This window comes from Cyclopterus lumpus, chromosome 17 (genome assembly GCF_009769545.1).
Source record: "Cyclopterus lumpus isolate fCycLum1 chromosome 17, fCycLum1.pri, whole genome shotgun sequence".
Classification (NCBI taxonomy): domain Eukaryota; kingdom Metazoa; phylum Chordata; class Actinopteri; order Perciformes; family Cyclopteridae; genus Cyclopterus; species Cyclopterus lumpus.
In genome coordinates, this window is record NC_046982.1 from 18,322,191 (window position 1) to 18,338,735 (window position 16,545).

The 16,545-nt window shown below is 48.0% G+C and overlaps 1 protein-coding gene across 1 annotated transcript; it reads left to right on the forward strand.

The window, feature by feature from the left end:
• Positions 1–8,729: 8,729 nt before the first annotated feature.
• On the forward strand, positions 8,730–14,263 carry LOC117747007 (Krueppel-like factor 6). Its single transcript, XM_034556388.1, has 4 exons — positions 8,730–9,047; positions 11,270–11,846; positions 12,762–12,885; positions 13,978–14,263. Exons 1-4 carry the CDS (start codon positions 8,946–8,948, stop codon positions 14,027–14,029), a joined length of 855 nt encoding a protein of 284 aa, XP_034412279.1. The 5' UTR covers positions 8,730–8,945; the 3' UTR covers positions 14,030–14,263.
• Positions 14,264–16,545: the final 2,282 nt, after the last annotated feature.

Consider the following 16,545-nt stretch of genomic DNA (forward strand, 5'->3'; position numbering starts at 1 on the left):
TCTCTCTCTCCATATCTCTCTCTCTCTCTCTCTCTCTCCATCTCTCTCTCTCTCTCTCTGTAGGATTCAGCCCAGGTGATAAATCTCTGCAGCTAAAAGCTGAAACAACTGACCTCAGCGCTCACTGATGATAACAGCCGCGCTCCCCTAAACTGAAATCAATACTTTATCTTTTACATTTTCTGTCACACGTTTAGCTGATGCAACTGTGTGGAATGGATTGGGGTTTTCGCCGTCTTGTTCCAAGATGTTGAAATTGTTTCACTTTATTAAACTCCACTCTGCGTATAGCTTCAGGCCAAAAGAACCATTAAAAACATCCAAAGTAAATTCTATGTTATTCTCTGCACTGCACGGACAATGTTGATATTTTGAGCTGCTTCCATAACAAGTCTTCTTTCAGACGGCTGGAAAAGAAAACTGATTTATATTTGACCACTTTGACTCTTTGCTTCTGTAGATTGTTCCCAAATTCCGCAAATTTTACCATGAGATAATGCTTCATTTGCCTTTTTAAAAATGTAAAATATCAGCAATAACAATTAAAAACAATGTGTCTTAATGTAAGTAATCCACTGGGGAGATTTGATAGACATTTTCTTCATATTAGTTTGTTAGACTCTGAGCCAGAGATCTCCACTTCAGTCGCTCTTACATACACAGAACCTTCCAGATTCCTTGTTCTCCTTGGTTTGTTCATATATCATGCACAGCCTGATTTACACATCTTATTCCTAGAAGTAGGAGGGGAAGAAAAAAACAATTTCTATGGATGTTACAGTACTTTCTGATTTATGGAGTCATAAAAAAATTCCCTCCGTAAAAACCTTTGAGTCTGATATGTGTACAAAATGAAACAAGAATTTGAACCTGGCTTTACTCAAAGTTGGGAATGTTGATCCTGAAATGTTCGGTGTTTTCAGGAAACTTGGGATTACAAAAACAAATTGTCTTAATGCAAATGATGAATTGGGCTCCATGGTGATATCTATTAGTTCAAATGTAAGTTTCCAACTGAGGCGTCTCCCCAAGCGCATCAAATACCAGTCAGATCACGACCAAACCAAACCCTGTCCTCGCATTGGCTCAGGGATCCAACTTGTGACCCCCCCCCCCCCCCCCCCCCCTCCGGCTCGACCACTGTTCTCTGTCACCCTTTGGTCACCCTGCCGCTCCGCCACATCTTCAACAGGAGTGCAGTATTCAGCGTGAGGATGCTTTTCTTTCCCCCCGCGGACTAAACCAGAGAAACCCAGCGGATGTCATGAGACGAAAAATATGACTCACAGTCACTCTGGCCACCGTCAACTATTTCAGTAAGTTTGATTACGGGTCGAGGAGATCCATGTGAGTCATATTTTTCGTCTCATGACATCCGCTGGGTTTCTCTGGTTTAGTCCGCGGGGGGAAAGAAAAGCATCCTCACGCTGAATACTGCGAGCAGTTTTACAAAAACACGTCCCCCTTTTTTGTTGTTGTCGTAAACACGTGCGTGAAATGCACATACGCTCGTTACCAGAGCATTGCACAAACAGTCTTTAAGAGGCTGTGGCAGGGCTCGGTTCTGAAGCTTGATAACGCTAACAAAGTTAGCCAAAAAGTTTTGACGAGGGGACAAAACTGGCGCGGCCGTATTCGCAGGGTTCCCATTGACCTCTCACCTCTCGAGATCTGCGAATGAAAAAGGGTTCTACGGGGTTCCCAGTGCGACGTTATTGGCTTCGGTTGCTGCTCGCGTCCATTAAGAGGAGAACCGTGTTGTTGTTGTTTGTTGCAGCCAATCAAAGTATTGCGTATCGTATTTCGAGTGAAATCAAGTTGAATGCTTTGACTCGCACCCGTAGAGAGAAAAGAAAACCCGCGGTTGTTCATTGATTCCCAAATAGATCATTGTGTGAGTGTGGAGGTAGGGCTCTATTAGTACCGTGGGTCTCACAAATACATGCACACACACAGCGTTGAATCATCACATGACTGTCTTTTACTATGCCATGGGGATTCAACCCCCCCCAAGATCTTGATTGGATTAACACTTAAAGGTCAGTCCATTATATCAACTATATCATTACATGTACGGGGTTTATGGGTTTATGCTGAATTATTCAGTAACACCAGTAAGTGAAATTAATCTGCATCACGTTCCCTGCTGGTTGAACTGCTGTTACCCTCCCTGTGTTCATAATTTTTACGTTGATTTTTTTTCACACTATATTAATTATCATAAAATGTCGAATGCCACCGCAAAGTCAAACAAAATCAAGCAGAACTCTGCCGCCGCGTGTTCTGTGCTGCTGAGACTCGCAACTCCAACGTCAACCCATCGGTGTGATTATTAAAAACACACACACACACACACGGTAGAATAGAGGTGGAGGTGACGGGGTCAAACACACACAAGACCTTCAACAAGGAGACCGGGGTCCGTGTCCCAAAGTGTTGTCGAGTTATTTTATTTTCGTACTTATGTTAAGATGTTTACGTTTCACTTAGTTAAGTTCAAAAATGATGTTTCAACTTAACTTAATCGTTTTTGTTGTTTCCTGTGAAGCTGGAAGTTTATTTTGTAAAAGACGTACGCACGTAACTTTTCATACGTTACAGCATATTGTATGAGGATAGGTTGACCTCAGTAATTTAATTCCCAACGTTAACCATGTGTTTACTGCGTCCTTAGTCGAGCGCCACAGAAAGACAAAGCGTCGGTATGTTACGTGTTGGTATGAGGGTGAGTTTTGGAGAAAAAAATGATTCCCCTTTCTGCTGCCACACGCCAAATAATTACGTCTGCGCACGAGGCTCAGGCTTTTGTCTAAAGTAGCTATTGGCTGCCCAGAAGGTCGTAAGAAATTAGCACATCAATACGCTTGCTCCACCACTTCTGTTCTCCTCCCCCCCCCCCCCCCCCCCCCCCCCCCCCTCGAGCCGGTCGCAGGCAGAGTGTGAAGCGCCGCATCGGACATGCGAGAAAAAAAAGGTCCTTCAGATCGAGCATCAACTGCACCACTTTGTCTTCCAAACTCTGGGACGCCGCACATTTTCCCGACAGAGGCTCTCTCACATGCCGCTTTTTAAGAATTGATGTCACCGGCAACACATTTAACAAACGCCACGCGTTACGTCACCTAAAAGCTTTTCCACGCACGCCCACGAGCCGTGCACACACTGTGCGGGGTAGGGTGGGGTGGGGTGGGGTGGGGGGGGGGGGGGGGGGGGCACTCACATTTATCCGTCTACAGCCGCAGCTCTCGTTTCCCCCTCTCTCGCCGCTTCAGTGCGCCCCTGGGACACTCGAAGCCAGCATGCTAACGTTCCAGCAAATGGTTAACATGCTGCAGGCGGGTCAACTGAACTCTCTCCGAAGATGAACAGATGACGTGTTCCTCAGATGGGATGAGTCGTGACTCACATAATGTACAGTTGATAGATGTGGGAAACATATTGGCGTTGACCTTTTTTTTCTTTTTGTGGGCATGTCTCACAAAGTGGATTTCTGGCGAGGAATCTGTGTTGCTGTGGTCGGACCGGCTTTGATCGGGATTCTGATACGTCTCTCGTCATCTCACCACCTTCCATTCCGTTGGCTGAGCGTCTGTGTGTACAACGTATAAGTGATCTCATGGGAGTGTGTATCAATGTGATCTCATGGGGGTGGGGGGTGGGGGGGGTGTATCAATAGCGTGTATAAAAGGTTATTAGGTTATTACTTTTTTGGCAAAGCGTTCTAAAAACCGGCCTATCATGGAGCCGAGCAGGGCACTGAGTTCAACGGGTTCAACACACAGGGACTGACAAAACAACAGATGTCGGATGGAGGAAAGACATCGGCAAAACAAAATTGGGCAACTTTTTATGACTGCCAGGCAGGTTTGTGTATCTGATTATTGGGCTATTGGCAACAAATCATCCCATGGTGATGATTTTATTTTCCTCCGGTACGATATGATGTAAAGCCTTCACACACAAGCAGAAATTAAGCATCTTTTACGGTGCCTACTTTTTACCAAACCCCTTAAAAACAGACGTGGTGAAGCTCTTCCATTGAGTCTTCATTTATGTTATGGGCAAGGGGGTTCAGGAAGATGATGTCTACATGGTTGACATCATCTTCCTGAACCCCCTTGCAGTTCCTACCCACCCAGGGAAGGGAGTCCGAGTCTGCTTACTGGTGTTCCGCTCCTGGCTGCTCTCAGGTCACTGGCTATGACCTCCCTCTCACTGTTGGGAATTTAAAACGATGTTGAAACGAGAGCAGGTGTTGTAGAACATGTCTCCATTCAGCTTACTCTGGAGTTTCAAGCAGCGCTCCCGTCGTACGTTTGTTCCCCCCAAAACACAATGAGCAAATCCATTCCCTTTAACGGCCGAGGTCTTATGATTCATTTGCAGTGCGTCCAAACCCAAGACCGCTACGGCATGTGATGTAACGAAGCAATTACATTAACTCCGCTAGCTCTTTTTCTTCGCAGCAGCAGTCACCCGGCAGACTGTTGCTCATGGTGCCGGCTCCACGCTTTTACATACTGTACTTTTCTTCGCTCTGAATATCTTTGCATGTTGATTAGATGCAAAGGGGACAGGCAGTTGGTGCCACACGCCGAATATGTTAGCAAAATCAACCCTCTCGTGCCTCCAAATGGCACCGAACGGGAATACGTCGGCGAGATCAATCAAAAGCATCAGCACCACAACATGCACAGCAAATAACTCATTGTTATTTAGTTTGTTATGCTATCGGCCAATTCTCTACAAACGGCAACACTTTTCTCTTCTTTTTTTTTTTTGCCTTAATGCAACCGTGGATTTCTAATCAGGCACCAGGCACTGTTAGCAAATTAATAACTGGCCATTATCTGCTGTGCAAAGAATTGTAGGACGGCTAATTAAAACTGAGTGACCATTTTTTGGCATGGCTTCCAAAAGCAGGAATTTAAACTGTGTGTGTGTGTGTGTGTGTGTGTGTGTGTGTGTGTGTGTGTGTGTGTGTGTGTGTGTGCGTGCGTGTGTGTGTGTGTGTGTGTGTGTGTGCGCGCGCGCTAAGAAACAGCAACGGTTTCTTTTTATCTGCTTCATCTCTGATATTTTCCGTGGTTACTTTCACAAAAGGACTCAGCTGTGGTATAAATATTACAATTGGCGTTTCTGGATGTTGTGCAAAGACTTAACAATTTAAATTGATATAGAATATGCAAGAAACATAAATAAATGAGAGTATTTAGAACGTTAAAAAGCGTTGCATCGCGCCGTATCCCCTTGTCATGTTGCGGTGTTCTCTTACGTTGTAAAATTAATGTTTCTCCACTAATATAGTTCTAATTAGACAAGTACACATTAATCAAACCAACACATTCTCAAGTAAGCCGTCCCCCGCACGGACGTATACACACAAACACGAGGCTTGATTTATGCTCGTTATTTAGTTGCTATGGATGCATCCTGTCGGAGGCGGACCAGCGTCCCACGTGCATTACCAACAACATCAGTCTATAAAGTCACATGACTCGCTATATCAGTCAGGAAGACTTCTACCAACGAGCATCGTGCGGTAGATTTGATGTGACACACAAAGAAACACGAGACTTTCCCAAAGCACAAAGGTTATGTTTTTTTCTCCTTCTTTTTTTTCCTTTCAGTGATGCCGGAAACAAAAGTGTCCCTTGAGAAATATTTGCTGGCGAGTGTGCTCGCATTATCGAGGTGACACCGGGTGCAGGAACATACTGACGACTTTCAAAAGCTCCTCCGGTGTGAATAATGAAATAGTCAAGAGCACCCTGAATGTGTTGTTGTTTTTTAGGGCATTGCATATGAATCATTTTTTATTTTAGGTACGTTTTCTCACGACTTAAAAAGTGACGTCACAGTCTCAGTTTGTTAGGGATGCGTCATCATGACCTCCACCAGTAGACGAGACCATCACTCCTGTACAGTTATTCTTAATGCTCGTCATCGGGGGCCACCGGGTCGGACGCAGCTGCCAAATCAGAAGTTTTTTTTACCAGAAACTCCTCCAGGTCAGACTCCAGAGGACCTGCTGCGTCTCCTCCTCCGGGCCAGGAGCAAGAGCTTCTCATCTCTGCTTCTCCTGGTCCCCCGCTGGGGGCCGACACCGATCCACCACGCCGCTGGAGACCTGGGCCGTATCGCTGGGCCCGCTGGAGGGGAGGGAGGCAAGGGGAGAACCAGAACCAGGTCTAAGTGAGCCAGACTCTCAGACCCCTGCTGCAGTAAAATGTGAGTTTTTATTTTTTTAAAGAGGATCTGGTTAGGATCTGGGGGTTGGTGGTTCAATTCCCGCCCTAGTCGATGTGTCCTTGAGCAAGACACTTAACCCTGAATTGTTCCCTGTAGCTGTGTCTACAGTGTATTAATGTAACATGATTGTAAGTTGCTTTGGATAAAAGCGTCAGCTAAATGACATGTAATGTAATGTACTGTTATTGTAAACACTACCTCTTTTGTCCACAGGGGTCGCCAAAATCGACACAAAATAAAAGTTCCTCATCGTAGCTTTAAGAGTTAAATTAACGCACGAGTCAATCCCCAAAAAAACTTTTGCATTTCTCAGACGGCATGTTGCATGTTTAAAAAAAAAAAAGCATATAAATGACGGTACGTACAGTATGGGTTATATAAACACCCTATTGTCCTCGACAACGCCCATAAGGTCAACAATGACTCATCGAAGCTTTAGGGAGGCTCTTCCCTGCAGTGGCCGATCCTGCATGTCACCGCAGAGACCTGTCCATGTGCTCCCTGTCCCTGAACCCCCTTAAACTCATGACAAAATGTGATGCTGCTGCTGAGTGCTGCAAATGTGCCCACAGCTGAGATCTCAACAAAAGAGACTCCGTTGTGGAGGCGCTCGACCGGGCCGATGGGTCGAACAATGGCGCTCTGTTCCAAATATGTTGTTTGTCACATCGCCTGCCTTTCGGCCCCGTCAATGCTGCTGTTGTTCCGCTCGATTTCAACTTTATCCCACATCTTGTGCAACTGGATACGCAGTTTTACTCGTATGCGCTGTATGTTTGGCGTTAGCGAGCTTAATAATAGCTCCGCATTAGTCACACTGTTTGGACCGAGGGAGTGAGATTAAATGAGATACTCTACGTCGAAAAAAAAAAAAGGAAAAGAGTGGCATCTCATGGAGAGCGCCCAGAATCAAACTAATTAAAGTGTTATTAGTCATGTTAGCTGACGGCGATTTAACTCCTCACTGAACAAAATAAAAGCCCAATTTCTTCACAGACTTGATCACCTGCATTTTAAAGCCCTGCAGCAATGAACTGTTGAGGTTTTATGAAATTACATTTTAAGAGTGAAGATATGCTACCAACGCGATTACATCGAGGGCATACATCAACATGTAGGCCTATTAACTCTGATTAATATTTATGCTTCTTTGATCAGGGGATGTGGTGTGTGTGGTGGGTGTGTGTGTGTGTGTGGGGGGGGGGGGGGGGGGCACTGATCACGGCAGAGCAGAAGGGGAAAAAAGGTAAATACATGTCTGGAAGCGGGCTTGTGTGTATTTACGTATTGGGATGTCATATTAGAAACTCTCACCGTGCACCATGGGTGGCACTGCTTTTCTTTTCTTTTCTTTCTTCCTCTACCTCTTCATCTGCATCTCGCCTGCATCTATAGGGAAAATAAGTGAACCGGCAATGTGGTTTCATGATCCTAATCTAGAATAGCAAATATGCTTTTGGTGCAAGTATAAACTCTCTTTTGTAGAACGAGCGATCCACAGGTGACTGAGATTAAAACACACACACACACACACACACACATGCATAGTATCTCCTGCAGAAGCAAACCTGTCCCCCATGATACACCACTACAATAACCCTGCACAGCTTCATTTTTTTGGGTGAATAATCATCTTTATGGCGACTCTATTATAACTTAATGGCTTATCAAACGGTCTCCGCCGTCTCGTGGCTCTCTGGGCGGCCACGAAAAGGGAAGAGGTCTCTCTGATTGGTTTCATAGACTGCAGGAATTGATCAGATGTGTTTTGACGACCCCTCCGAATATTCCCCCGACTGGGGGGGGGGGGGGGGGGGGGGGGGGGGGGGGGTCAGTGCGCTCTATAGCCAGGCGCGACACTGAGCCGAAGCGTGCACGTCTTTGCACACGTTCCCCTTTTGCGTTCAAGTTTCTAGTCGCCGAGAGAAGTGGTGTCCGTCGTGTTTCGTGTGACGAAATAAACCAAAACAGAGAAGTGGAGTCTAATTTAAGGACCGACGCGCTCCGCGGTGGCGGCCGGCAGGTAGCGCTTCTCCGGCTCTCGAGACTCTCGCGCTCGCTCTCGCTCTCGGTCTCGCTCGCTCTCGCCCGTTCGCTCGCGCTCGCTCTCGCGCTCTCGAATCGTTCGACTTCCTCGTTCTCGGTGCGCGAGGACTCTGGTTTATATACCGTTCTAAAAATAGCGCCGATGCGGCCCAATGGGAGCCGGAGGACGCCTCGGACCGCGCACCAACCACAACTAGACAGGATGAGTCGGCTGTCGCTCGGCATTGGCCAGGGGGTTGGTCTTGGTAGGAGGGAGGCGCGCTCCCGCGAGCCCATTGGCGGACGCGCCGAAACGTAATACAATCACATGGAGGGGAGGGAGAGCGGGCGGAGGGGGGGGAGGGAAGGGGGGGGGGGGTTGTCTGTAATTTTGAATCGAGAGGGGAGGAGGAGTGGAGTGAGTGGGGTGTAGGGGGGTGGGGGTAGGGGGGGTAAGTTTTACAGTGCAGTGACGGACTTTTTTTGGAGAGTTCAGGGTTGTGCGCTGCTCGGTGCGTCACACGCTCCAAACCTCCACTGGAAGCGCACGGCTCCGGACCTTCACACATGCGAATGCAGCCGAGACTCCAGCTTCTCTCCGAAACACAGCGAGCTTTCGGTTCATTTCCCTTTGCGCTCCTCTCTGCAGGCTGCATCTCAGGAGTGAAATGGATGTCATCCCCATGTGTAGCATCTTCCAGGAGCTCCAGATTGTGCACGACACCGGATACTTTTCCGCTTTACCGTCCCTGGAAGAGTACTGGCAGCAGGTAACGAGTTTATTCCCTCCAGCGAAACGCGCAAAGAAGAAGAAGAAAAAAAGAGAGAGAGAGAGAGAGAGAGAGAGAGCTCGACAGATCGTCCCGTGCGACTGTTTTTACGTAGTAAAGTGCGCGGAATGTGGGTGATTTGGTGAAACTTGCTCTCCGGTGACAGCGGCGCGTGTACGTGCGCAATGTTAAAAGTGGTTTACTCAACTCCACGTTTGATTTAGTGCAACAGTTAATTCCTTTAACTTGCGTGGTTTAAAAAAAAAAAAAATGTTTTTTTAAGGGGAAGTAATGCAAGTTCCCTTAATAACACATCTCTTTAACATCCCCGAGGCAACGTGCTGTAATCATGTTCCTGCTGACTTGATATTTAAATATTAGCGAGCAAATATGCACATTTTTTTAAGTGACTTTTATTCTTTTTCTGTATTCTCATAGATATTTTTTTCTTCTTCTTTTCTTTTCTTCCTATGACGTTTGCCGTTGAAAATATTGCCGCACATATTTTCCGCCTCACGCTCGCAGGTTGTAGAGGCACGAAGAAATAAAAACACGCCGTGACACGCCGACAGATTTAGCGACTGTGTCGCGAGCCGTGCGCGTCTCTGCGCGCATCTCCTCTCTCTCTCTCTCTCTCTCCCTTCGCTCTCTGTCTGTTTCTCTCTCTCCCTCTCTCTCTCTCTCTCTCTCTCTCTCTCTGTCTGTTTCTCTCTCTCTCTCTCTGTCTTTCGCTCGCTTTTGCTCTCTGTCACACACACACACACACACACAGACGAGAGACAGTCTGACAGAGAGAGAGAGAGAGGGACCCAGGATGATGACAGTACATTTTACACTGGATACGAGTTTGAGTTCGAGAGTCGCCTCTTGCTCAGGGTTTTTTGTTGTTGTTTTGGTTTAAATGAAATGTATCGGCAGCTCTCATTCAGTTGTCTTCTATCTCTATCAGATCTCATATCGGGCTGCGGGCCAAGTCCCCCCCCCCCCCCCCCCCAGGCATTTAAAGCTCGCCTGGGATTCATCTAGCACTGCTGACAAGAAACATTTGCCTGGAATGACTTCTCTCTCTCATTACCAGATGACAACCACAACATTCCTCCTTCAGACATAAAGTGTGGTAGAATCTGACGCCACGCTTTATGGACGCTTCTTTTTTTTTTAACCCGTTATCACTTTGCCACATGAACAATGCTGTCGATGCGTGTCCTTCAGTTATTTTAATCAGTGAAGTGTTTAGGGAAAGAGACGAGACATTGAGGTTACACCTCCTTGAGTTTTCAAAAAAAATAATTTAAGTAATTTTTCTTTACTTAAACTTCTTCATCATCCGTCTCACGTACCGCGTGACCTCCTGGTCTGTTCATCATAATGAAACTTGTAATCTGCTTCATTAGGAAACCGTCAGCGGGGCCCCTCACGTCTGGGGCCCTTATGCTCGATGACTGGGTAGAGGAAGTGCTTCCTTTTAAAAAAAGGAAAATGAGCCCACAATCCACAGCGGCTCTTGCAGTATTAATGTCGGGCTTCTTTTTTTCTTTTTTCTTTTTTTGTATGGACCCCCATGAACCAGACCTCCCTCCTCTCGGTCCCCGGTGTGCTATGTTATTTCTAGCGATGCCTCCGAATGCATTATTAAATCCACATTACGTTGAATAATTGATAGATTTTAAAGATCTACAAGCACTTCCCTAACCCTATGGGGGGTGGGGGGTTGGGGGGGGGGGCTCTGTAGCATATGTAAATTTCATGACCAAAAACGCACACACTCCTACACGCGCGCACACACAACCACGCAGAGGCGTCCGCGGGTTGAGAGCATCTTGTTCTCGCATGCTCTCAGAAGGAAACGCAGCGCTTATAATCCCCCCCCCCCCCCCCCCGATATGGCCTCTGAGGGCACCCGTAGAGCGTGCTCCACTATCCTCTGCATAGGACATTGTGTTTTCCTGCAGGAAGGAAGCGGGGCCAGTGATGTGACGGTGTCACCGCGTTTCCCCCTCCTGCTGCTGCTGCTAAGAATAAACACAGTGTAGCGTTTGTGTTTCCCGTAAAAACGAATCCAATTTTATTTTGGGGGGAGGAGAGGGGAGGGGGGGGTAATTTAGGGACTTTCCTGTTTGAAGAGAAGCGTTGTGTTACAGGCCTCGGGCCCGTGTGTGTACCCAGTGAACTCACTGCTATCTCGTCTCCTCCTCCTCCTCCCCCCCCCCCCCCCCATGCAGACATGCCTGGAGCTGGAGAGGTACCTCCAGAGCGAGCCCTACGTCTCGGCCACGGAGCTCAAGTTTGAGAGCCAGGAGGACCTGTGGAGCAAGCTGATGCTCGCCTGCGGGGACAAGACCAAGGAGTCGGACCCAAAGATCCCCCGCATCAAGGAGGAGGAGGACAATCAGGACGGCCAGCACATCGACGCCGGCGGCTTCAACTCCGACGCCAGCAGCGAGGCCTCGGACAGCTCCGAAGAGCTCTCCCCGACCCTCGACTTCTCCGCCGGCTCGTTGACGGACATTCTGGGAGACGGCGGCGAAGAACTGGGCTCCGCCATCATCATCAGCACGCCGCCGTCCTCGCCCGAGCTGGGCAAGGAGGGCTCGCCGTGGAGCGGGACGCAGACTGCGCTGCACTCGCCCGGGAAAATTAGGACTGGGGGCACAGAGCGGGCCGCGGAGAGGTCGGGGCTGACCAGCGGGGAGGCGTCGCCGGACGGCAGGAGGCGCGTGCACAGGTGTCAGTTCAACGGATGCAGGAAGGTGTACACCAAGAGCTCGCACCTCAAAGCACACCAGCGCACGCACACAGGTAAACATGCTTTTTATCGCTGCCATGCAAATGTCACCTGAGAGGGTGGGGGGGGTGATGAAGTCAAACTTAATCAACTTGTCCGAAGAGTGGAAACTTCTGAACTTGAGTGTTGACACGTTGCTTTGAAGAGCGTGAAGAAAAAAAAAGAAGAAAAAAACCCCCTGCATACTTTGAATAGTTTGTCAGGAGGTATGCCCTCAACTGTGACCTAATTCACACAGAGGACCGTGACTTCATGCGGGGGGGGGGGGGGGGGGGGGCGGGGCGTCCTTTTGTGGCCGAGCAGCACCCAGAGGATGTGGATCCTGAAAACAAATCAACAGTTCTCAGATTTCACCATGGGAACAGACCCAGAAACTCAGCCGTTTGCCATCGCAGACTGGAAAAATGATCACGGAAAAATGATCACGTTAGCCGTTACATTAGCCGTCTGCCCGAGCGGCTCCTCGAAGCTGCATTCCACGGCCCTCGAGACCCACGAGGTTGTTTTCATCCTCAACTTACGGTAGTCGGCTCAATCTGCTCGGCGGCTGCTCCCAACTATCTCACTTTTCCCCCCTGAAACCTCGATAACTTGGAGCGAGTCCGAAACGGCCACGCGTTGCATTTCAAAAGCGTTTCCGATAATTCTGACGTTTTTGACTGACGCAAAGTTATGGCATTTTTCCAGAGGGCTTACGAAAAACAGGGACCGAGATAATAATCCGTCGATAAGAAGCTTATTGGACAAAAAAACACAATCGTGGCCACGAACCCATTGAACGAGGTTTTGTGCAGGTGTGTGGTAGGGGGGGGGGGGGGGGGGGGGGGGGGGGGGGGGGGGGGTCTGAGCATGTGCATAAATCTGTCAACAGTGGGTGTCTCTCTCTTGACCCACTTCCTCACTAATGTTCCCCGTGGTGATGTCCGCAGGTGAGAAGCCCTACAGGTGTTCGTGGGAGGGCTGCGTGTGGCGCTTCGCACGGAGCGACGAACTCACCAGACACTTCAGGAAGCACACCGGAGCCAAGCCATTCAAATGCAGCCACTGCGACAGGTGAGCGTTCTCGTGGGATGTTTGTGACGGCTGACACGAGTTTGTCAAGGTTACAAGAAGCTCGAGCAAGTCAGGAGTTCTATGGGGTCCTTCTCCCCCCCCGCCCCCCTCCCCAAGAGGATTTCCAGTTTGCTGACTTCCAAACATCGCAGTGAATCCATCTTCTCTTCGCGCTCGGCGCTCGCTCACTAACAAAAGAGCACCACTTATGCAAAGGAGTTCATCGAAACGGCGTGTTAGGTGGAGGGGTTAATGGGGGTCAAGGACGGACTGACGGGGGGGTGGGGGAGGGTCGAGGTCAAGGGGTTGGATGAAAAGAGGTTTCATCACAAAAGGAGGTCGAATGGGGAAATCGCCGATGGGTCGACGTGACAGGTGCAACGTTTCAATGAGCCATCGGCGTGTTTTTCCGAGAACCAGCTGGGGGGGGCGATGATGACCGATAATGGCGCCAGGTTGTTAGGGGCAAAGCACGGGCTTTGTCCTTGAGCCCTCCCCCCCCCAGTCGCAGATATTAGACATTTAAACACAGCTATCAGAGCGCCATCTACATGGACGCAGAAGAGGTTCTGCCAAACCCCAATTTATAAAGGATTATTTATTTATTATTTATTTACTTCCAAAGAGAGGAATCTATTTTTTTCTTTTCAGCAATAAAACGCATAAAAAAAGTTAAAGTGCATGATTTGGTTAGTTAGCTAACTCGTGACGTCAGAGACAAAAACATGTGCCAGTAAAAAGCCCCAAAGCATGTTTTGAGGAATGAATACATTGGACTTGGGTTAAGCGTGAATATTTACTTTGGTCATGGCAACTTCCAGAGGCAGAACACACATTTACAGCCCAGTTTCTTTTTTCTCTCTCTTTTATTTTGAAGTATGGTCCTCAGAAAAGTTTAACAATCAGAAGTGGGCCTTCAGTATCAACAGGTCGAAAACCCCTGATCTCAGTAGCCGAAGAATAACCGACACGGAAAGCCAGAAAAACACTGTTTTCTTCCCACTTCGCGTTGCAGAAGTCCCGATGAGTTAATTTACCGAGCTACGAACTGTGCGGCGTTCTAACGCCTCTCTCTGTCTCCCCTTTCCTCAGGTGTTTCTCCCGCTCCGACCACCTGGCGCTGCACATGAAGAGGCACATCTAAGATGGCCTCCGCGTCGAGATCTCTGAGGGATGACTCTGGTTGATTTGTCCTGACCCGGTGCGGGGGGATCAGCGAGGGCCGGTGTGTCCTGGAAGCGTTAACGGGGGGCACCGCCGCGTTCCAGTCGGTGGAAAAAAAAGATGAAGCAAAACGCAGGCTATTATTTGCACCATACTTAGTGCCTCCAACACCTCGCTGTGGAGATGGCTCTTGAAAGGCTTTTACGGAGGATCGGGTGGGCGGGCGGGGTAAGGGAGGTGGGTGGAGGTTGTGGGCGGGGGAGGGGGGGGGGGGGGGGGGGGGGGGGGGGGGGGGGGGGGGGGGAGAAAATAAAAAAATTTAACGGGGCAACATCTGGGCTGGATTAGACGGGAAGAGACTCTTCTGTATGGTGTTCAACGCTTTTTTTCCTGGAGGATTATGGGACTCCTGCGGGTGTGCCGCTCCTCCAATGACGGTGTGTTTGCCTGTACGCATGGGGGACTGTGAGTGCCTGAGACTGGGTGCCTGTGCCGGCTTTTACGGAGCGGATGGAGCTTGCATTGCGGAACGGCGAGTGAATGACACGGCGAGTGGGGGTGGGGGTTGGTGACGAGAAGCGAGGGAGGTTTTTCTTTCGGGGGAGATACCTGTGGTCTCACTGAGAATGAATGCAAGCAACAACAACAACAACAGACATAAAAACAGGTTTCTGTCCGTGCCGTTTGAGTCTTCTGGCTGCGGAGGGGAGGAGGGGCTTGTTTTTTTTGTGGGGGCTGATTTTTGCGAGAGAACGCGCCCCCTTTCTGCCCGGAGGTGGAACTACAGCTCCCGATTTTATTTTATTTTTAAAACACGGGAGGTCGTTTTGTTTAGTGCAGCTATTAAATGTGCAATGTATTACGTATCCTGTCCTGGAAACATACACGCTATAAAGCTCATTTTGTTGTCCATTGTGTAAGCTCTGTATCTTTAAAAAGACAAAACTACAACAAAAAAAACGTTTTTTTTTTTTTTTAAAACACACAAAAACAACAACAACGGTTGTACACAAACGGTTATTGCCATTATAACAGAAGTTGCATGGGATCTGGGGATGTGTTGCTCACCTGTTTGCTTATGGGACAACACAAATTCCATTTGAGAGCAGCTACCTTCATAATACTCAATGTCATAGTATATTTACAAAACACATAAGGCAGTTTTTGTTATTGTTTTCTTGATAAGTTGGGGATACCACTATTGCTTGGCAACTTTCTTGATCTTGGGATTTTGTTGTTCTTTTTCTTTTTTTCACTTTCACTCTTCTCTTTCGTTCTATCTGTAAATGCACTGTTGACCTTACTGATGCCTTATGTAAGTGGCCTTGTCCTGTTAGATAGATCTCTCTCTCACACAAATGCGAATTCACTGGTGCGTTATTGAATTGCTTTATAAAGGCTCTAATCCGTGCAGTCGCACCTTTGCCCTTTTGTCCGGCTACTGATTCATCTAAACTCCTTTTAATAATAACACAGAAAGCAACTAAATATCAGCTTCGTAACGACTGCCATTTATTTTTTTTACATTTCCGCGCATTCTTCGTTGAACATATCGTCCATCTGTATCAAAACTAAATCATATTCCCCCTCAGAAAATATCCCAGGTCTGAGACAGAGTCTCGGAGCACTTGAAAGAGCAACTCAATTTTGTAAAAAGCTTACTACTATGTAGTACAAGGTGGCGTGGACACGCTTCAGATTTGACCGTAACTTGCTGTCAAAAGGTACAGAGGCTTGGAAATATGTTCTCATGACAACCCGGCACGCTCAGTCAATATTTTAGGGATTTTAGCCGCGGAAAAAAAAGCCCATTTCCCCACCGGAGGCCAATTGATATGTCTTCAAAGAGAAGCACGAGAAATAATGACGACACCCTCAATCACGAGTCGTGTTTTGTTGAGTGTCGCCCTCGGGGTGAGTCGGTATCTTTACTCAACCCCCGGTTAATCTGACTAAACGGTACCAAAGAACCGGTCGGACCGGTTGAGCCGAGGGCTTCTGTCTGCGTCCTCGGCTGAACCGAGATGAGACCGGGAGCCGACGTCACGAGGCGCAGGTTTTAACTTTAGTCGGCGTACACGACTTCGTTAGTAGAATCCTCCGGATGAACTCCCATCACTATTTATTTTTTTTCTTCTCTCCACCATTTCTAGAAAGACATTTTGGAGCCACGGTGCTTTAAGGGTACGGCGGGGTCACAAAAACATGTTGTCTCTCACTCATTCGTCAATCTCGCGGCTGTACAGGTGAACCCGGTCGACGTTAAAGGAAGTCCATACACTGAGAAATGTCAAAAATGCAAAGATATGTACATTGTAAACTAAAGAGAATTTTGTAAGGAAGCTTCTATTTTGAAAGGGTGTGGGACCAAAAACAAGTGCAGTGTGTTGTTTCTAAAGATGACCCAATTTAGACAGGAAGCTGAAGAACTATTGTAACATAGACACACTCCATTCTCCCTCATTTGCTTCTGTAACATCTTTGTTTTTGATTTTT

Bases quoted from the DNA above. Each gene is read 5' to 3' on its own strand.
- LOC117747007 (XM_034556388.1), top strand. From the start codon at position 8,946: ATGGATGTCATCCCCATGTGTAGCATCTTCCAGGAGCTCCAGATTGTG. The intron at 9,048-11,269 runs GTAACGAGTTTA...CCCCCCATGCAG, and splicing joins TGGAAGAGTACTGGCAGCAG to ACATGCCTGGAGCTGGAGAG. The intron at 12,886-13,977 runs GTGAGCGTTCTC...CCCTTTCCTCAG, and splicing joins AAATGCAGCCACTGCGACAG to GTGTTTCTCCCGCTCCGACC.